This window comes from Plutella xylostella, chromosome 3 (genome assembly GCF_932276165.1).
Source record: "Plutella xylostella chromosome 3, ilPluXylo3.1, whole genome shotgun sequence".
NCBI lineage: Eukaryota > Metazoa > Arthropoda > Insecta > Lepidoptera > Plutellidae > Plutella > Plutella xylostella.
The window spans coordinates 10,589,467-10,613,115 of NC_063983.1; the positions used below are offsets into that span (position 1 = coordinate 10,589,467).

The 23,649-nt window shown below is 38.4% G+C and overlaps 1 protein-coding gene across 1 annotated transcript; it reads left to right on the plus strand.

Moving 5' to 3' along the window:
• The first annotated feature begins 20,426 nt into the window (after window positions 1–20,426).
• On the plus strand, window positions 20,427–22,946 carry LOC119693450 (protein charybde). Its single transcript, XM_038116943.2, has 3 exons — window positions 20,427–20,797; window positions 21,156–21,495; window positions 21,634–22,946. The coding sequence occupies exons 1-3, from the start codon at window positions 20,743–20,745 to the stop codon at window positions 21,716–21,718; spliced, it is 480 nt and encodes a 159-aa protein (XP_037972871.1). The 5' UTR covers window positions 20,427–20,742; the 3' UTR covers window positions 21,719–22,946.
• Window positions 22,947–23,649: the final 703 nt, after the last annotated feature.

The following is a 23,649-nucleotide window of genomic DNA, read 5'->3' on the forward strand; positions in this document are numbered from 1 at the left end:
TAACATTTTCGAAGTAAATTTTAATATTATGGAATATTATGAATTATCGAATCAAATTTCGTTACTGATAAATCAATTATCTCTTTTAGCACCAATTACATAATTCTACTAAAATTTCATGAAGAAAATGCACTTAACCACTCTAAATACATAATAGTTTTCTAACGCTCGGGAATACGACCGTTGCCGAACAATGACGAAGATTCCTATGTGCATTATCAATTTTGGGGAACTGTACGTGCAGTTTGACATGAACTGAGGCAGTTTAAGTCATAATGTCATAAACTCTGAAAATCTGCAACCTGATGTGGGTCGTCCCTCCAAATAAGCAGAATAACTGATGAGTATACATACGCGTTCTCGACTGCAGACCACGAACAGGCAATGTATCTTGGGACGCCCTGCGGTTCGCTGGACCGATACTTTAGACAAGTGATCTGTAATTGCTGGACGAAGAAGGGCGAAAACAGCGTGTTGTGGCGCTCCTTGGGAGAGGCCTATGTCCAGCAGTGAACGATTACGAGCCACTGATCATCATATAAACATAACCTAACGCAATTTTCCTCAACTCTCTGCAATTAATATTTATCTCAGTTTCACAATATTTCAGTAGATCTGCGTACGTGCCTCGCTCCACACAGCCGGTCGTAGACCCCTCGTGCCGTCCCGCTCGCACTCGGCGGGGAACGCTGCTGCTGTCTCGCCCCACCTTCAGCTGATAACTGGCAATCAGCCATGTCAATCATGACCTACAATCGTTTCTTCATGTTTTTTCCCGGTAGTATGCTACTTAATTGATTGTTTAGCTAATTTCGTACGAATTAGCTAAAATGTTTTAAACTCTAATAAAAAGTCAAATCATTTTATTCTACTGCTGAATATGCAGGGTCGAATTTTGTCAGTGATGTTGCCATCATGAATGTCACTAAGATACCTTTGTCAAGCAATGACAAGCTTAATGATTTTTGTTTGCTCCTACTTACAGTCATTACTTTTGTGTTATATGCGGGAACCTGTTAATGGCATCAAGTTGTTATATGTTCATAAGTCATATTTAGTTATTAACAAAATGCTGTTGATTCTCCACGAAAATGTAAAAAAAAATAAAAATAAATAAAAATGAAGAAATATTATACAAGAGGCCCTCCAAAATTGTTTTCTTACAAATCGCTTCCGATTGTATATTCTTGGAAAAGTTTTTCAGTTTGGCCAGTACTTCATGAGGTTTTATTGTAGCATAGACGACTGTACTGCAATTCGCAAAGCAATAGGTATATTATTCTATAAGTGCAGAAACACAATCGTAATCGCTGCATAAGATCTATTGATCTATTAGTCAGATTTATCTATCCATTATACTTTAATACCATATTGAGGTTGATGTGTTACTTGACTAGGTAGGTATACCTATGATTATTATGCAAAATAATGTGCTAGGTATGACTCACCTGCGAGTCACGTGTCACTGAGTCAAGGTCTCGGTTAATGCGAAAAACAATAGAAAAACAAGTTATTATTGAAGAAAATTTCGATCTGTTGTTATTCGATCCATAACTAGAATGCCGCACATGTTTGGGTATTGAATTATCTCCATTATTTATACAATACAACGAAAACAGGTATGTTAGTATACATTTAACATTAAATACTTATGAGTACTTACATATCTTCGTTAGTTAAAAATTAGAATGAACTCATGCGTATTTTATAACTTCGTTTTGTTGAAATCATAATAATCATTAAATCTTGTCATGTAGGTGCCCAACCCTTTTCGTTGAAAACAAAAGACCTTACAAAATAAACTTCAAATTTAACCCTTAATGTTACACCGGAGCATTAATCTGTGGTTTCCAACGATGCAAAGGGAAATATACCTTGGGTGTTGATGATAGAAGCTATTCGGAGTGCACAGTGTGTTGTGGTAGATTTCCAAGTCGAATGTCACCCGGCCGGCCCGGTAAAGGTCGCACGACGCTGGCAATAGGCCCCGGCGCAGTCTGTGGCCCCGGCACAGTCTGTGGCCCCGGTTATGCAAAGTTCACGTCACGAAGTTCTAGTTTTATTGAAGGTATATGTCGGGAGAGTACAGTGGGAAACAGCTTTAGTACTGTACTCTCAGTGCATTGTTATGCTCTTCTTGTTAGCGTACTTATCGTTATCGGTAACTAACATGCGCTAGGGTTGGCCCCAGTGCAGTGGTCATAGCATTGGTCAGTGAGATCTGCGTCGGTCAACGACTGCTCAGGGTGCAGCGGACAGATACTTCACTCGAAGATACCCCTTTAGATGTAAGGTTGTAAAAGCATATTTTTTTAATTTAGCAAATACTAATCACTTTCTTACCCAATGGACAGGTGAGTTTCGGGTAAGTAGGCATTTGTGATAAATTGTTGAGCACTAGGATTATTCTGACACTAGGACACAGCCAGCAAGTACTTAGGACGAGTACTTATTTGACCTAAAACGAGTGCTTATCTCGCTACCCCACTGAGATAGTGGATCCGGTAATATTCGGTTCATATCGCCGCCGCCGCGATAAATAAATATTATAGGTACCTACATGTTCATTGTTTTCGGCTAAAATATGGCCGTAGCTATTATAATCTTAATCGTGTAACACAGTTAAAAGTGTGTTTCGATTAATCATAAAAGATTGTACCTACCTAAGTACAAAAGTACTTGTGTGCGAGAGTATTTAATGAAACCAGTATGTTATCAACAAGCATATAAAGAAAATAATTATAATTAAGTAAGTAGGTATACCTATTGATCTAGACGTATGTATTTCTCTGGTAAAAACCAATTTTAGCCATATTTCGTAAATCGCAGACTCGTACAAGAAAAATCTCCAAAAAACCTAAATTCCGTTACACCAGGAAATAAATAATTTTGAACCTGTGACCTAGAGAGTAAGTAATTACTATGTAAGTATTCGTTTATACACCCACTGGGGTGGCGATTAGATAAAACAGGTGCCCTCAAGTCTGACTCAATGAGCTCTTAGTATTTCATCATCGATCTTCATTATAACTACAAGTAGCTACGATAGGTACTGCAATAATACATTATTTATTTATTGATAAATTGTAATTTATTTGCGATTTATGTAGTTCAACCGTGGCTTGTGGTGACGTGCTCGCGTATAGCTCATGAATTATTATAGACATGATAGAGTTATCTAATTTATTTCCATTCCTGAAAACTTTTAATACCTATACATAATTATTATCTTCTATTCTCAGTGGGGTGTAAGAACCTGCATTTTGGTCTCTCGAATGGAACTTTTGTGCATACCCCCAAGGTCTAAAATCATTTCCCACCACTGGTTTACTGCAGGTTGGTGGGTTCACATAATATATCAACTTGTGTAGGTTTCATCAGGATGTTTTCCTTCACCGTAAGGGCGATGGTAAATTTCAAAGAATTCTGATCTTTTCAATGTCAGGGTTGGGAATCGAACCTGCATCTCTGGCGTGAGAAGTCTCACTGAGCTGCCACCGCTCTTACTTACTAATAAACTCTGCTTTTTTATTAATTTGAAGAATGATTATGATTTCTAAAGTACTTTTATATCATACACAGTAGAACGGATGTTGACAATAGAAACACGTCAGTCTGTTCTTAATCATGACCGTTACATACACAGGTACTTTATGATTTTCAACAACTAATATCCGTTTTAGTCATAATCATAATAAACTTCCTAACACAAGAACGTGTAATTTTTAGGGTTCCGTTCTTCAAAAGATAAAAGCGAAAATCGCTTTGTCGGACGTGGACGGTCAGCAGCTGAATCATGGCCGAGGACAAAGAGTACCGTCAGCAACACGAGCAGGAGGGTCACTCTATACTGACGAAAAACGAACGAACGAGAGCTGTCGTGCAATCGGCACGTTTAATACAACGAGAAAGAGTCGTGGCTCGCGTAGCAGCGCTCTGAAACTTCGATTTTCGTCATATAGAGCGACCTCCCTGATTCAATGCAGACATGACTCACGTTATCAAAGTTTTCACGAAATACGGCACGGATTCAACGAAAACTTTATCGACATGATAGCCGCTATCAGTCGGCGTGTGATATTGCTGAGTTTTAGCCTTTGTTACTTGCAGGGCTATTGTGAATCATTTTATTAAAATCTCTCTATCCTGCTATAGGACATTGAGCCCGAGGGTGTAAAATTGCGTCATGATTTCGTAAGCTACCTGCTTTAGTATGCAAAGGAAAATTACCTACTAGCAAGTTTTTCAGTAATCGGTAATTTAATTTATTTGTAATTCACCGAGACTTCCTTTCTATTAGATTAGAAAGTCATGGAAAGAAACTATTTTCGTTATCACGAGTGAGTAGGTATTTAGTTTTCATGAGTCACTTTCAGGCAACATTCCATTCTGAAAACGTAACTTAACTTTTTTCTATCACGAAGAAACAATTAAAATGGAAATGAGCGCCGCTGTAAGAATGTAAACTACCTACTTAACTATTTTTCTGAAATTAAGTATAACAATGCTGTGAATTACTATCATGATCTACGAGTTGTAATTTGTAACGTGAAAAATATGCATTTGTCCCTTAAAATAATAAACCCAATTCCGTATATTAAAAAAATATACATATTTACTTTGTCAATTTAAAACCCTACCAGATATGATTTTTTTATTTGAAACGAAAGTAGGTATACTTATGTAAATCTTTTGCCTATAGGTAGTATAGTAGATAGGTACTCGTAATAAATCTTCAAAATGTTTATCAAGCCGCATACCATAGCTTTGCATCACTGTCACACTTTACACGATTTTCTAATAAAAAATAAATATTTATAAAATTTTATTTCACACAGTAATACATTTTTAACTTTTTATAGGGTTTATTTAATTGTTTGACGTACATTACATAAAACTTTGTCACGTAAAGAAGGTATAATCAGCTCTGCTTATCCCTTCAGGAGTTTCGTATAATTCTGTTTATCTCACGTTGTACATAACTAAGTACATAACAACAGCATCGAAACAAAAACCCACGTCATGATACTACAACAATACTATCAGTAGTCCTGCCGTGCTGCGCCCGCGCAGGGCTCGCGTGGTGGACGTGCCTGCCGCGCCACGTGGACCACGGCGGCGTGTGACGTCAGGGTGGATGCGACATGTTGTGAGTAGTTGTGACGTCAGAGTGGTCACGTGGCAGCCAATCAACGCAGACTCCGAGGTACTAATGGTATCGTTAGAAAATCGTAGGCAGCTAATGGATCAAATTTTCCTTTGGAAAATCATCAACCACCAAATATGTAGTCCCGAAGCGCTCGCAAGAATATCTCTTTCCGTCCCGAGATCAAACCGTCGCCTTCCTCATACGTCAACTTTCTACATACCTGTATTAAAAGCAAATACCACCCGAAACTCCCCTGTATACCGTATGTTAATGGGGTACAATAGGATAAACGCTAGACTTCACGAAAAAAATAAAGATATTGACGTTTATCATGACTCTCTCGGCTCATATAGGAATAAAGTACTGGACGCCCTACATTTAGGTTAATTAGGTTTAGGTTTTTATTATATCTACTCATAGTTGCATGTTAGTTTAAGTAAGCTGTTGTAAATATAAAAATGTTGTGTTCACCTATAATTGGGGTACGTACGTGAACAATTCTTGTATAAAATAATATTAAAACCTGTATGTATGCTATCCTGTTGGTGTAACCTTATATAAATAAATAAATAAATAAGTACTAGTGATATTCTCCTCACCGCAAGGGTTGGATTGAATGTTCTGATACATAATAAGTATTGGGATGGGATATTTGTGATATTTTCATGAGCGAAAACCTTCCATCAGCCCACCCACCTCGTACTTCATCTCAACCTCACGAGTCAAAGAAAAACCGAACTCATTCAAATAAGGAGAGGTTCATTCGTTTTGCCGCTACGTGACGTGACCATCAAACGAACCGTTAGGTTGTCCAACTCGTAACACCCTGAGTTCGGCCAGGAGACTCATCAAATCAAGTTGTAAAATATGGAAAATCTATGATTCCTACACAAAGTCACTCGAATTATGTATTAGTTAATAGGTTTTCGTACCAAAGTTTGTAAGTATTATAAAATACTCGTAATTTTACAACGCAAACTTGGTCGTTCTTTCAGAAGTGACACAGGTGCGCGGCTCATTCGCCGTAATATCTGCTGAAACCTGAATTGGGCCCTTCAGGACCAACCCCAGCTATACAAAGATGTATGCAGATAAATTCTCAATGATGGCATTTGCAAGCTGAAGGGGTGAGTGAACTCGCTGACCAATCAGCGAAGGGGAAGAAGAGTTCTCAAATTGAGTTCAGTGGGTCACTCACAGCTTCTACTTACACATGCAAGGATCATGCAAAATCCTGCAAGCCACTTTCATAATAATTATCCTTTTCCTTTTATCGCTCTCTGTGTTTCCTGCGTCGGCAAATTGCTATTATGATGAGATACTTTAGCCACGGAACAGACCCAATACTCATTTCCTAGATTAGAACCCAGTACTTGCTACTGTCGGCAACATGTCTGTGACTGAGGCTAATCTAGATTACCTATGTTTATTTGCAAGAGAAAGTTGATGTGATTGGATGGAAAATTATACTCGGAACTCAGTTATAAATAACGTAACTAACGTTAAAGCTCCCGATATCCGATTAGGTAAGACATTATTATTAAGTATACAGATCTCAGAATCTGGAAAGAAAGAAGTTATATGGCGGTTAAAAAAACATAGTACTTATGCATTATATTTTAAGCTAACTTGGATCATGGCGAATAGCTGCAGGCCATGAGGGAGTGTGGACCGCGCCGGTCCGCGTGGGTTCAGAAGCTACCTCGAGTGATACTGAAACTTTCATCAGCGACCTATTTCTTTATCTACTATGTAAAAGTGATTTAAGTGCTTCTTTAAAATAATGGTTTATGTAAGCGCGGTGCCTACTCAGTGTCATCGTCGCATTGGTAACGCTTATCGGCAGTATAAAGGCATAAGTCAGCTGACGTGTCACCTCACGTACGAATTTCATCACTTTCTGAACATCCGTTGTTCCGACCGACCGAGGTGAATCATCAGGTCTTGTTACTTGTATGAACTAGTTCAGAAGTAACATGGTTTTAATGTTGTGTAACACCATGAAACAATGTGATTTTCTATCGATATTGTTTGATACTAAGTATGCTGAAAATCTACATTGCCCCTGCGATAGCCCTTACGACTACAAATACAAAGCTGGCGAACCTTTCAACATTTGGTAAGAAAGAAAATTGATATATTTCATCCACTCACAGAAAAAATACAAAAAAGGTTAAAAATAGAATAAAAAGTTAAAAAGTAATCATTTGTATCGCTTTCCAAAAGCGATACAAATGATTATTTTCCGTGCTGAAAAGGGTTCTAGCTCATCTTGATGCTATAGTAATCCTTAGGGCTTTTCAGCTATTTAGGGGGTTTAAATAGTAACCTTGTGTAATAGTGACCAACCTCTCGACATAGCAACAACCCAGCGGCGGCGACAGCTGTCCCCACGTCACGTTCTCAATATAATAATACACATTAGTCATTGAAAGTTTTAGCAATTTCAGCAATTAACGGCCGTGGGTATTTGTTAGTCATAACTACTGCTAGAAGTTTGTTGCTATGAGAGGCTGACAGAGACTGGCGAATACTAACGGTTAAAAATAAAGAAATGACAAAACATCTAAAATATAGATAAAACGTGGTCGTAATTGGCTATATGTAAGGTACAGTCACATCCACTTTGTATAAAATTTATATAAGATACAGACAAGGGAACAGACTTTACCTAACTTACTCTTATAATTATGACAAGTAAGTAATAAAAAAAAACAAATGATCATAGATGTGTTACATTATAAAACTTATTAAATATACATCAACGACTTTTAAATGAAATTAACGTAAAAACCAGCAATACGTGATTATGCGCTACAAGAAAAAAGATAAGATGTGTGTGTAATAAAAAAATTAAACGGCCAAGTGCGAGCAGGAATGGCGCACGAGGGGTCTGTATAAATATCTTTAAAAAATATTTTACCAGGGAACATAGCTTTGTTTTTTTGGTAGGTATTTTGTATGAATGACCAAGTTGTATAAATTATGAACGCCAATTAACAACTAATAACAATTGTCCTACTAATAATAGATAAGACTCTTAAGTAAGTAATAAAAAAAGTAACTTGCTAAGTTCTAGGTCCACCTTAGAATTTTAATTTTTCACAGCTTCACGAGATTCAGAACCCTAAAAAGACACACTTAATAGGTATGAATAAATCAATGTGCCAATAAGATCGTTATGTTCTGTTGATAAGTGAGACGAGGGTGAGTCACGCTCGGTCGCTCGTTGCCAGGCGGTCCCGGGTTCGACTCCCGGCGCGGTGACGCACGACAGCTGCTGTGCAATCAGTTTTTTTGTTAATCGTTATGAAATTTTGGAGCTGAAGTGGTTTGTGAAAACATGAAATCACAGGCAGATGTTAGTCATGGCGATCACCTACTTTTGGAGTTACTTACGTAGGTAATAACTACCTACTAACTAACTATCTTTTTTTACATTAGTTTTTTTGCTACAACTATTTTATTATTGCCAACTTTTTTTCTTGGATGCGAAAACTTTAGTGCTTAAGCATAAGTAGTGTTTCACATTAAAATCATTGAGTACTTTTATTATTTTGTAGTTTTACGCTTAGGTTATTTAGGCCCGGGTCTCCTATTTACTCCGTAGGTCGCGTCAAGTGTCACCGCCGTAGGCCGCGTCACGATTCTCACTACGTCTACGCGCCAACGTCGGCGTGTGAGGGAGACCGCATCAGTACATTTCTATAGTGAGCATCGAGACGCGGCCTACGGCGTGACGCTGGACGCGACCTGCGGCTTAAATAGGAGACCCAGGCCTTATAAATCTTCATCATCATTAGCTTAATATAAAAATGGCTGGCTTGGACTGGCAGGTGATTTTCCTAAAGAAGAATTTATTTATCGTTGCGTTGTTGTTTCAGATGTTGTTCAGATCTAAAAAGATCAGTATTAAATAAGATAACGTGCGTAACAGTATGTTAATATTTCTGTGTGTAGGTGTAAGCTAACGACTCGACTGTTATGTTATCCTCAAGGTAAGTCAGGTCAGAGGTTACTATACTGAGGTTGATGATAATTATAATATTCTTATTGGTAGCATTTCCGTACGAATTTCCGTTAAATAATACCATACCTATCTGTTTGTGTTTTAATTCTGTTAAGTAATAGTCTCGGAGACCTCGATGTTTGATCTATGATAGACGTAGCAGCTAGGAAGCTAGGTTATGGCAATTGCAGCATTAAAAAATGCAATTAGCTAGAATAAAGTAAAGAACTTCCTTCACTTTTTGCAAATGGAAAGTCTGAAACAGATGACTCATCGACCCCTCATTAGCCCGGTACATACGCAGGTACTTGCTTCAACTGTAAATTATAGTTGCTACACTGATGCAACACACACACACATACAACGACTATTTTTTTCCTTCACGGTATTTTCCGTAAGTACATCAAATTACAGCAACATCAACGCTCGCCTCAGCCGATATCCGCTATAACTTTGCAAATAACTACTTTATTAACAGGTAAACATGATTTATTTTGCGGCAACAGTTACCATACCTGTATGGCGGTGGAGTAGGAATCCTGTTCTTTGAGTAATAAGGTTGAAATTGCGTTGTACGGTCTAGTGTGAGGCGGCTCAGGTCGTCTAGTTGAGTACAAGCGCGGTGTCACGTAGACACGGAGTCTGGTCTAGCGGCTAGCAACAAGCCTAGGCCCGCGCTGTGCACTAGGACGCTAGGTTTTCCTCACAAAGGCTGGGCTAAGGTCACGGCGGCCTGGCTTGTGGTAAACCGCATCTTTTGTGCGCGTATTGTGGGCAGTTGTGCTGGGTGACTCATTTACAGGCAGTTAATACGAGTATTAAACCTTTTACAGTGTAACGAACTATACTTCCTGTAAAAAAGTGACTAAAATAAATACCAAATTTGATCAGACTGATAAATAATCCGGCTATATCTATAGTCTCTTATAGGCAAAGTACTTATACGGTTGTACAAAATTTTCTTCTTTTAATCGAATATAATTCTTACTAAAAGTGGAACCACAGTCGCTAGTGCAGAACAATAGTGTAGCGCAGCAATAATGTGCTCAAAAAACAAACCACAAATTCTTGGCTGCCATCACTCCGTTCCCACAATTCAACTTGAAACTATTTCTGTAAACAACTGGTTATTAGTCGCAAATGAATTTTATATCGTTTTCATTTCATTTCACCCAACATTTCTTGATGGAAGTTATCCTAAATTAGCTCTTTGTAGTTCCCACACTCGACGTGCATAGACGTGGTGTGGTCTGACTACTATTATCTTCTTTCTCGCATGAGCGCTGCAGTAGTTCAGTCAGTTAGTAAATAATATGTGGCGACATCTTACACACGGACACTCGACTCCCAACTAGACAGCCTGTAATATGGGTATCGGACAGCTGATATATATGTATCTACATCAGTTAGCGTTACTAAACACTACACCATTCACTCGTTAAATATATCCAAAGTTTTGTACCATTTGGAAACATCCATTAGACAAACTACTGTTTTCACCGTTAATTTCTAGAGGTCATTAATATGACAAAACGGCGAAATTCCGTTGCTATCACTTGGTCGGGCAATAATTAGTTTTTAGCGTAGTAGCTGTGTAATTAGCGCTTATAGCCCGTGGGCGGACCAGCGGGACTGTCGTGGACACCTACACATCATAACCACAGCTTGACTTAGAGAGGAACTCAGAAAGATGTGTGAAGTTTCCACAATGGATGTGTCTGCGATGGTACTTGCCTACTGTGTACATGCATGGTCTACAAGGTGGACAAACAGACACCCACGGGCGGTTAGCGCCACAATGTCCGTCATTTACAGAGTACGAACTAGCAGTCAATGGAGACTTTGTGTTCTTTTGTCCTCCAAGTATAATTAAGGACAATCTGGCCATGTTACTTGATTGTTGAATTTTAATTACCAACTTGCCATACATGGACGTGATGGAAAATGCCAACTTTATGGTGTGGAGGAGTACTTTAGTCCTATGTTATAATGAAAATTTGCTCTCAGTATGTCGGGTTATTCATGCCAAAAGGTATGTACTTATGCAAATTTCTACTACTTTGTGTAAATGATCATGGCATGGAGTATCCTGAACACAGCTTGCCTCGCCGCGGGACCCGAGGGGTTACTCTATAATGGCGAAAAACTAACGAACCAGATCTCCTGCGAATGTTGTGCAATCGACAAGTTTAATACAACGAGGCAGAGTCGAGTCGTGACGATCTGACGTGACGCAGATCTCCATAACTTAGATTTTCGTCGCATAGAGTGACCCCCACACCCCGGAAACTAGTTAACCTATTTACTTATCCGTTCATTTACCAACATGGAGTTCCATATCTGAGCCATTAAACCGGTTTAGTTTAGTCAACTTGCGGTTTCACCGGCGCCGCGCAGGCAGCGGCTGCCATTACGTGTCATTACCGACTAATTGCTGTCAAACTGCCCATAGCACCCGCAGCGTACGCTTCTATGTGAAGCTATTTACTCTTTGACGTAGGTCTCCTTGTTAATATCAGCATATTCGGATACTTTCTGTTAATATCTTGAATGGTTTCAGTTTGTTTTACCCTCAGGTTTTTCCTTTCTCTTCATTAATTTTCATTACTAACGCAGTAACGCATCCTAAGAAAGGATACAAATATGTTAGTGAACCTATTTACACCGAAGCTACCCTAGAGTTACTTAGGTCACATAACTATGATACTTATTGATTTTTTTATATCAAATAGCGCATATTTTACCTGATAATTTATAACACTTTTAGGTTTCATATCACCCCTTCAGCACTATCGTGATAAAGATAGAAATAATAGCTCGTAATCAGTCAGCTGCTAGTTCACCCCTTGCATATTCTATCTACTAGAAAAAAAAACATTCAAATTTGGAACTCACTCGAATGGAACAAAATTCCTTTTTCAAATTACAATGGGCAGCTTGCTCCAAAGAACCCTTGGCAATCGATTAAGGTTCGTATTTCGTCAGCATACGGTCTACAATAGGTTAGCGCCGCTGTTGCTAGGGGCTGCCACCCATCTGTAATTGTGTGTCCTTGGAATAATAATAGTCGATTATTTAATCTGACCTTTGTTTGACGGACGCAGCGGGGTAAAAAGTGACAATATGAGAAGTAATTCTGCATTTGATCGAACGTTTAGGGCGGATTCGACCAACGTCGAGTAACTTTTTACTCACGAGTAAAGTAACTAGTACTTACTCGCGAGTAAGCAGATTTTGCATTCTACCAAACCTGAAACCCAGATAAATAGCTTATCCCAAGAATAAAATGTTATACCGCCAAAATTGACCGTGTAACGAGCTTATCCGAGAGTAATTTTGTAATGGCGGCAGCACATCAGCTGATTAGAAAACCGTCATAATGACATATAAACACATCAGTCAAAACATAAACAAAAGTACGTTTAAAGGCAAAGTCTCCGAATAACAACAGCGAATAAAATATTAAAACATAAACAATTTCATACTTTTATAATCCATTCAAACTAAGTTGGCATGTCATTTCTATTGCATGCTTTGAAACGCAGCTATTTTTATTTTAGTTGCATTACAGTTTCGTTCCTCGTTCATTCAATTTAATCATGGTATAACTTGGTAGAATGCAAATGTACTTATCCTGGATATTTACTCGCGTATAAATTTTATTCCGGTATAGTTATTCTCGTGTAACGTGATGTTTGGACGAATTGACCCTTAATGTTAGCAACTGTTGGACCCGAACCTTTGAATTGTGAGTTGTACATAAGAGCACTTATACATAGGTACTTAACTCATACTAAAATTTGATTATTAGTATGTCATAGACAAGACAGTTTATTATCATTAACACCTAGGCATTGCGTTGCACAGTGTTGAAACACATCTTTCCAGTGTTATCAAAATGTTACTTACAGGATATTTTTCAGGCAACTAATAACTACTTATGCATATTAGCTGGATGCAATAAATTATTGATTATTGAGTAGGTAGGTAGGTACTTCCTAATAAATTTAGTGTATGTGTACTATAGCTATAGAATTTATCCTGTATAATTATATTTATTACGTAAACTCTGATACCGATTAAATACAAGACCACCTCCGTACACAAGGCGAGTTTATAGCCCAAAAGTACTTTGCCCGACTACTAGCTACTAGGCTATATCCTATTATGTTAGTTCTCATAAAAATAAAGCAGGACGGTGCCCGGGCCTCCCCTTTCTTATCACGTCTCTGAACGGCCGCCCCCCACTTTCATTGAGTTGTTTACGAGAGGGGGGGCGGGGAGGGGACTTGGAAAACTCGATTCCAAATTTAATCGAGCGACAAAATTAAAAAGGCCGATTTGGAGTCAAAAATAGAATACAGCGAATGTCGTTAAGTGTACAGCGAGAGGGTCCCTCCCTATAGTTAAAGTCTCTATGGCGTCCGTTCTCTTAGGTCGTACTTACGTCGTAACTGCAAGTGTTGAATGTATGTAAGTATATACTAACACAACGGTATCAATATTATCAATACATTGTACCTCATAGAAAAACTGCATGTAGGTTTAACTGGAATTACTAGGATCATAGTATAGTAGTAGAAAACCGATTCCTATATGTAGGTAAGTAATTTACTCAAACAATTCAAGGCATATTCGCAGAATTATTCAGGCATTTTAATATTAATCAACCAGGAACCGCCAGGGGCACTCGCAGGGCTACAAATACAAAAAATATAATTATCTATAATTAATAGGTAAGTATGTATTAAATTGAATCACTGAAATTATCAGCGAATGGCTGAAAGCCGACACAGCGTTATCTGTCAGCCTTGAGTTAGACAAGTGGCCCACATCGCCGCTTCATTCCGTGCACCGCATTCAAACGGACCCGGATGATGGCACCTCCTTCACTCGGCTACTAACTCCTAATTCAATAGTTTCAAACGCATTCTACCTAATCGGTATCGTTTTCTGTCCTACTGCCAGTTTCAATATTCTATCTATCGATAGCAGACGGTTATAATCATACGATTTAGACACATAAATTATAGAATTATTGAAACTGGCAATTAGCGAGACAAACACTAGGGCTGGTGTCGAAGACTGCAAATTGACTGCTGATTGAATTACATATAATTTGCCTATCAAATAATGGAAATAACTGATAACTAATCATGAAAATTCAGCAGATTTGTAGCAGTCTATAGCGTTTCTGACCGTGATGAAAAGATTAGCCCTTAGAGTAGGTATGTTTTATACCTGTAAGGGCGCCTTCAAATTAGTCGCAAAGTAAGTAAGCAGCGCTGCTGCAGCGCTGCAGCCGCGCTGCTGTCAAAATCCATATAAATTTTGTAATTTAAAAGATGCGCGGTCGCAGCGCCGCAGCAGCGCCGCAGCAGCGCTGCAGTCGCGCGTTAATAATTTATATGGAATGTAGACAGCAGCGCGGCTGCAGCGCTGCAGCAGCGCTGCTTCCGCGCGACACTTAGCGACTAATTTGAAGGATTAGCCTGTCAGGTCAGTTTTCAGTCGCTAAATGCCCAAGTTGTGCTGGATGTATTAAGTACATAAGTTACTTACTTTATATGTGTATAACTCGGGTGATTTTAATACCCTAAGGGTCTGTTTCACAATGTCTGGTTAGTGGCTACCTGACGGATAAAATACATGCTGTCACTCTCTGTTATTATTTTTTAGACAGTGACAGCATGTATTTTATCCGACAGGTAGCGACTAACCAGACATTGTGAAACAGGGGCTAAATCTTACTTAGGTACTATTTTTCAAACTAAAACTACTATACATATTGGCGTAGCTTTGTCTAGTGACACATGCATAGTTATATAGCTTAGCTAATACATGGTCGAGTGTACCCTTCCTATTAATTAGTATGTGCGTGGTGATTCACTGGCGGTCCCTTTGTCCCGGCGGCGGCGGTGGCGGCGGCAGCGGCGGCTATACTCGGAATGGTTAGAAGCCAAATACTATTATGTCATAACCATAACTCCTTTACCAGTAGGTAAGCAAGAACTTTATTAATTTTGTTATTTTAGTACCTGCCAGTATTTTCACTTTTCTTAACTTTCAGTCAGTCATCCTAAAGGAAATAGTATTTTTATATCAGGATTCAACCGATTATTATAAATTCAAATAGATATGAGACTATATTTTTTTGAAATATTATGCATTTTACTTTGGCCGAATTTTTTATGTACCTTAACACGTTAGCTGCCACAAACCATTGGTTACAACATCGAAAGTTTTTTTTTAAAATTCAAGTAATTAAGTGAGTATAAAGTTTCTTTATATTTTATTTCATATATTTTATTTAATATATTTTATGTAATATATTTTATTTATATATTTTCATTATTACTTTGTCAATAATTTCAAATTAAATAAAGTAAAAAAGTATGTCTGGAAAAGTAAAAATTCGAAGTAAAACTTTGTTTTTAATTTTATTTCATATATATTATTACTTACATACTTACTAACATTTTAGTCCATACTTTTGGCCCCGATCACCTCGCCCTTTCAACTTACCAAGTCGAACTGCGCGCTCTATAATGTACAGCCTTCCATAAACTATATAGAAGTGAATAAATCTATGTTCACGCTTGAAATGCCTCACCTTTTCGTACAATAAATCACCTAAATTACCCTCGAACATAACTCACTTTTGTTATTCCTGACCCGCGGGCCCGGGCAATTGTTTCACCACACACCTCATTACAATAATGCGTGAATATACATTTTATGATATTAACATGTTAATAAGCACCTTTGTTGTTTGCCACTTGTTTCTATTGCTACTTCCAGAAAATTCATTAAAAAAATGTCTACTTACTTGGAAATATCGGTACTATGTATCATACCTACTAGGGCATGCAATACCGCAATACCGGTATTGCTAATACCGGGATCCCGGACAAAATCCACGCTTTTTTCAATACCGGTATTGAAAGTTAATACCGGTATTGAAGTAATACCGGAATCGGTAATTTTTTAGGCTATAAATCAAGCGATTAAGATATAGTTAGCCTTGTGCTCCTATATACTATGAAAGTGCACTTGTTTTCAACCGTTACATGCGGTTTTTGGCCTTTGGAAACCTACTTGTTGTCCATGCATTCTAAAATTTTTACTCTAATACTCAATTCTCGTAAAAAATATTACATAATACAGAATTTGATTGCTTTTTCTTGTTGTATTTTGCCCTATACGACCTTTAAACAAAATATATGCTATATATAACAACTAATAACAAGGAAATCTAATACCGGTATTAATACCGGGATCCCGGTATTGAGTTCTAATACCGGAACTCAATACCGGTATTGAAAATATTACCGGTATTGCATGCCCTAATACCTACATAATAATAATTTTATAATGTATTTTCGTATTCACGATAATAGATACGTATAAATTGTTATAATATCCATAGTAACAAATAGTATACTGGAAAGGTGCCTACTTAAAAAAAAACACACACACACGCACTCACGCCTTGTACTAATGTACTCCCTTGCGGGGTAGGCAGAGGTGCATTGCTGCACCCACTTTTCGCCAGAGTGTATGTTAGTCCCAATGTAATAGGGGGCGGGCCTATTGCCATTTTACGGGCACATCCAAGACCCGAGAACAAATATCTGTGTTTAAACAAATATCTGCCCCAGCCGGGAATCGAACCCGGGACCATCGGCTCAGTAGTCAGGGTCACTAACCACTACGCCATTCGGTCGTCAAAAAAAAACTATTTTAAAATGTTACTTAAACTGTATTCATCAATTAATGCTGACCATGTCTCTGCTCACAGGACAGCTATTCAAATTATCTTTATTGCGAAATATGAGTACTACAACAAACTTGTACAGTCTGTATAATTATGACCTCAGACCATTCGATAACGTGACACACATTTGAAAACTCAAACAAATTGATAACCCTACCTCGGTCTTTTTTAGATTATCCCACATTCATACTCAAAATCTAGTGCTTTAATGAAATTGAAGAAATCTACATTATTTAAACTCAGAATTGAAATAAAACATGACACAATAAATTTTATAATTAATTTATTTTCATGAACGATATTTACATAAGTTGAATAACAATTTATACAGTACACAGAAATCAACAGAGTCACATCGTAATAAATAAATTCAGACTGTAAAGAGGAAATTGCAAAAATCTATAAAAGAATTGGTAATCAGATAATTAACACGAAGCTCAATATCACCCAATGTTTAAGCGACCTCCCGATCTACAAACAGTGTGCCATGTGCCGTCCTTGTAGCAACTAACTACATCTAAATAAGTAAAGTACATAGAGAACATCAAGATGTAAACAGTTGAATTATTACAACCAATATTTATAGGACCAGGGTCTTTACACAAATACATCTTATTACAATACATGAGAACAGAAATTCACTCAAAGATGGTGTTGAAGGGGGTCAGATATAATTGGTTGACAGCGAGCTCTGTGTGTGTGAGCACTGTGAGCTGTATGAGTGCTTGGCAAAACAAAGCTGGTTTAAAATTGCTAATGAGCCATTGCCTAAACGAGGCACAACACATAAACGAGTTAGGAATACTTAATGAGACAGATATTGGCCCTACACGCCGCAGCCAACACCAAACATCCAATATACTATGCTATTTAAACAATTACTAAAATCGATTGTCTTTGTAACACTGCTGCTAATCTCCCAATTTAGAAGTACATCTATCTTTTTGTTAAAAAATACAGCTTCTTCAAATGTTAATTTCGAAGCGATATTTCTAGAGTATACTGTTCACAAACGTTAGCAAGACCAATCGATTATTACTGCAACTACATTGGATCCAATGTTTGGATTCGATTAGATTAGTCGTGTTTGCAAATACAATGTCGATTGTTGAATAATTTATGGGGCAACCGAGTATTTATGGGTTAATATAGCTTGTTTGTCTAATTGAATATTAAAAGGCTTTCGATAGGTAAGTTTGTGAGTTTAGCAGATTGTTTGAAATCTTTTGTTGTTCAATTATCGTATTCTTTACGATGTATTCTTTTTGTATTGTTAGCACAATTAGCATTATTAGCACTTTTAGCGCTTTCAAACCAGATTGACTTCTTTGTGTGTTTTGTTTCTTTTATAATTTTCTCTTAAAACTGCAAATTGATGGATATTGATGGATATTATTGGATTACTAATATTATTCATTTTAATTAGATAAATTATCAGAAACATAATGGTAACTAAAAAAATAATTGAATCGCTTGGGTTGTGACGTGCACTGCCGTGTCCGTTGCCTGTTTGTGACAAGTTGCGACAGGCACTCGGCTTGTTATGAACAGTTGCCAACTTGCCCGGCCCATTGTTGCCAGTTGCTAAGGCCTCGGTTTGAAATTTATTTTCTGTCAAATGATTGTTTAAAAACTTTAGTTACTCAAACATGTTCTCTCCCTATTTTAACTGTTTTACTGATAATAGAAATGTTAGTATCTTCAAGAAATATTTATAAGTACTTTTTACTGCATTTAATTATATAATTATATATATATATTATTATTTTCTTGGGAAGTGGTATTTTCTTTATCAACCCACATTTATATTACGATATCATCAGTATTTATTACAAAAAATATTGATTTAAAGACTTAAACAGGTTTTATTGACCTAAAATTATTATTGAAATTCAAAATACACAAAATATGTAGCATAACGTCTTTTAATTCTCTTTCGTTTAAAGAAGACGTGTAAGAGAAGATTACGCTGAATAGCCCTCACGAGTAATGGTCAGAGCGACCTATCGACATTCGGGCCGAAAATACCTTTAGAAATGGTCGTTAAAGGATTGATAAATCGTTTTTTTACGGTCACGATAACGCTCTTCGTGTTTTTCAATTCGCCACGCTGCCTCTCGACATGAGTCACGTTTACCCAAGGCCGGTTTGCTTCGCCGGCCGGCTCTGCTTGGCAACCACAGTTTTTTTTTTCAACTTTTTTCTTTCTTCGCTAATTTCTATGCCTTGCAGGAGTTTTGTTTTTTGCTGGAGAAGCTTAATTATAGCCAGTTGATTATTTGGTAATAAAGCGTTAAAATGAGTTATATGTTTTTTTTAAATAATTTTAATGAAGATTTTATAGAGTCAAGCAAGAACCCGAACAAAACGATCGCCAATTCTAGGTCAACATACATTATTTTATTTATTATTTAGTGTCGTATAGAACTTTGAGCTACGAGTGAGATTGTAGAATTGAAATGCGAAAGAATAGTATTTGAATAACAAAAAAGGTAGAAAGACGTTTTTGTCTGCACCTTCCGATATTGAGATCAGACAGGTAGCTCTTGCGTGTTTAAAAAATGTTTATCGAATATTCTCGATCGGTTGATGCAACTCCTACGCCTTATTGGTTTCTACTGTTTCTTCTATTGAATATTCGTTTATTATTGTTAGTAATTTGTTTATTTATGACTGATGTCTGGTTGGTTTTTTGTCTTTTATGAATGACGAAATGTTGAATATGCCGAACATTATTACCTTACCTGATTTTTTCACACATTTACAAATTCAAGAAGATTAATATTTAAATCAAAACCTTACCAATTTTTCTCAAAACTTTAAAAGAATATTTTTTTTAAACCAACATTGCTTTCACTATTTAGATATTATGTGCAATAATACATTGGATATTACTATTTCATCTGGGCTACAAAGGTTTTCTTATGAAAGAACACATCAAATAATAAAAAAGTGGTACCCACCCGTTTTTCTGAAAGAGAATAATATAATATACAGTCATACAGCACGAAATACAAAGTTCACATATCTTATCCTAAAACACTTCATGGATAAAGTACATAAGGATCATTAAGGTAATAGATTACATGGCTCTTATCAACTAGCGATACATTATCTCTGCCAAGTCGCATCAGACGACTCGACGGGTGAGCTAGCCAAGCAGTCGCCTGATAACGACCCTGTACCTAGATAGCCCTACCTAGCCGATAACTATGGCATTGTCAATGACGATGGCCTGTTTCGTTCAGGAGAGGTCACACGATTTGGGATAGAAGTAAAGCTTTCGATTTGGAATCACTCTTGGTAGGTAAACGGTATTATGGCGATAATGGATGCCGGTCGCGATAGAACAAAGAAAGCCGGCCGGTGCGCGGCGGCAAGCGGGCGGTCGGGGCGACGCGCGGCGCGGACTGGCGTGCGGGGCGCCCGCCGCCGCCCGCCCCGCATGCCCCGCGCACCTCCCGCAACCGCTCTCTATAAAAGCTGCAGTCGCTTCCCTGTTTCGTCAGTCCGTCACAGAAAGCGACAGGGTCGGGTGGGTCGAGCCGTACGCCGAGGGCAAGTGACGAAGCCCTGTGGTTACGAGATCAAATCTGATGCGGTCGAGTTGAGCCCGGATAGTTTTTCAGTTCCCGTCGATCTCTTAACACGATATACTAGTCGCCGGTAGTGAAGCCGGCTTTACATCAGTGCGAATTCGCAGTACAAAAGAGACTTGTGATATTTTTCTAGCATATAAAGTTCCGGTACGGAACTCTTTAATTTTTTGGATTAAAAGTGTACAATATAAGTAAAAATTTGGAAAACATGGAGATACTTCCGGTCACCAATCAGTTTAATGTCGGATTCAACAGTGAGAAAGGTGAGTCAACTTTCTATTACCACCGCAAGGCAGCGTCGCTGTTGCTATGCGTAGCTCTTTCCCTTCTAATCGCTGCAGCGTTCGAGCGAGGCTATCAGCTGACGCCCAGCTGTTTCACTACTAAGATTCAAAATTTTGTATTCATTCAAATGTTCCTTTAAATATTGGTAAAAAAATATGGTTCGTCATTTAAAAAAATGATTTTTTAATTCTTTTATAATTTGAAAATTAAAAGTTTAGAAATAATTTTGGCAAAGAAAGGGTTAAGACTTTCGTAACTAGTGATGTGCAATGGCCCTAATCGTTAACAATGGCGGTGATAACGACAATATTTAACCTCATTTCTCTATTGTTATAGCTTGGAGCGGACCGACGTGGCGGGAGGCGCCGGTGCCGGCGGAGGCGGCGCTGGCGGCGCGGCTGGAGCGCGAGCTGAGGGCGGCCAAGAGCGCCAGCGAGCTCGCGGCGGCCGAGGTGCTGGTGCCCGCGGAGCTGCTGGCGCGCGCGGCCCGGCAGGCGCTGGCGCTGGCCGAGGGCGAGCCGTGCGGCGCGCGCGGGGCCGCCCTCATCGTGGACGTGGCCGGCCGCCGCCTCGCCGCCTTCAAGCTGGACCCCAACACGCTCACCACGCACGAGATCCATCTACATCTTGAACACGACGCTACCAACTGGACCAGCATGTTGCCGCAATTTTTAAAGTGAGTTTCACGTTTATATTTCCAAAAAAATCAAACTGAGCACATTAATCAATATTCTGTTATTCTTTATCTACCACTCCTCTACCGATATCTAGCTTGGCAACACCGATAACTAATGAGGGTGTGTTTTGTCAACAGAAACTTAACGCGAGGCGGCACCATCATCATCAGCCCCCAGTTCACGATAAGCAAGAAAAAGCTGTTCCGCAGCCAGGACGAGTGAGTCCCTGTGATAGCGCGTGGTGCGAGCGAGCCGACTGACTGCCCTCCTCGATATCTACGTATCGTTATTTTAACAAATATCAATATTACTATATGTATATTATTATTATATATTTTTAATAAGAGAAAAAAAAGCACAGCGTGATATGTATAGATGTAGAGAAGTGTTGCTCGGGCGACGCCGACGGTGGCGGCGCGGCGCGATCTCCCCGTCCCTCCCACCGCAGCGCCGCGCCGTCGCCGGGCCGCGTCCGGGCCGCGTCCGGGCCGCGCCGGGCCGCGCGGGTCCGTGCCGGGCCGGCTGCGGGGCCGGCGCGTGCCGTTGATCTCAAGCTCGCGCGTGTAACTGATGCCCTGAACGATCTTAGTGTTAAGCTATTATTTTTTTGTTTAGAGTTCGAGTCTATTCTGAAGTTGTAGATCGGTTCGTATTCAATTTCGTGTATCGTATGTATTTATTAGAGATGATCTCCGAGGAGGTCAGAGATATTGTCTACGTTTTTTCGTAATTGTACTAGTTCGTACATTTGTTTGTGATACTACTTTTGTAATGTAAAATTTTAATGAAAGAAAGATGTTTATGAATGAACCGGCAATGTGCAGATAGGGTCGGTGGTGCCGGTCGGAGGCAATAAGTCGCGCCGAGGGGGCGGGCGCGGGGCGGGGGGACGCTCCCCGTTCCCGCTCCGACCCGCTTATTTATATATTGCAAAGATCTCAGGTTATTATTATAGTTATTAGAAGTATTAAGTTATTTAAGTTAAAATAAAAATGTAATTGTCTTCAAACTTGTTTTTTATCGCCGCTCGAAGCTGCGTATTATTGTAGTCCAGTGATGGTCGTACATGAGAGAACTTTATATACTAACGGTTGCGTATGATGTAATGATGTTGATGTTACACGACAATGCATTTCCTCATCCAGTGTAATTACTACATTAAATGTAATTCAATAGACTAACTTACCGTTTTTAAACAAAATCTAAATGTTTGTAGGGTCCAGTGTTTCAAACGCACAATATCATAGTCTAGAGTTCACTTTCATCAACATAAACATTTTAAAAATGCAACAAAAACATTTTAATTCTAAACTTGAAATGTCGATATAAGTAAAACTAACAATAATAATAAATGTATCAATTGTTTATAATTGATATTTATTTGATAGAAAGTAAAGAGGAAATTGTAGAAATTATTGATGATGGAAAAAATACAACTGAATAATGAAAATGATTTTGTTTCAATGAAACTTCGCCCTTTCCCTATCCCTACCTCATGAAGAAAGCTGATAGAACGATAACAACATCCCGTAGATTGGTTGGTTTATAAATAAGAAAAAAAACCTGATAACTACCTGCACTGGAAGGAGAATTAATGATAGTCACACACCAGAGATATAAAATGAAAAATATATTGTAGCCCAGTATTCATAGGCAGAACAAGTAGGTACCTAATAGATTTAATAGAACAGGTTTCCGAGCCGGTTCTATCTGGATCTGAGGACCGGTTTCGAACTAGAAATCTGGTGTTACACCGACGAACTGTTTCCAACCATATAGGTAAGTACCTACGTAGCTGCATACACATCTATTATAATGGGTAAATACAACTCCAAATGTGTAATTAAAATTGCATTTTGTACAAAGTTGTGCCAGTTTAATGGCATCGTTTGTGAAATGATTCATACGTGAGTACTGAGGCACAAAGACGAGAGGAAACAAAGGTTTTATAAGCACAAAGCATGAAGAACACCTAACATCATGACACAAAGTCTATGTTCGAAAAATCCTTGAACCAATTGTTACGGAGTGCCAGGAAAAAATAAATGTAATTTTCTGAGCGTCTTAGAATTATTGTATGTAATATGAAACGATACGAAGAAAATTGAAGAGGGTTCGTAAAATTGAATCATTTCCTTAAAGTGGATTATTAT

Bases quoted from the DNA above. Each gene is read 5' to 3' on its own strand.
- LOC119693450 (XM_038116943.2), top strand. From the start codon at position 20,743: ATGGAGATACTTCCGGTCACCAATCAGTTTAATGTCGGATTCAACAGT. The intron at 20,798-21,155 runs GTGAGTCAACTT...CTATTGTTATAG, and splicing joins CGGATTCAACAGTGAGAAAG to CTTGGAGCGGACCGACGTGG. The intron at 21,496-21,633 runs GTGAGTTTCACG...TTTTGTCAACAG, and splicing joins ATGTTGCCGCAATTTTTAAA to AAACTTAACGCGAGGCGGCA.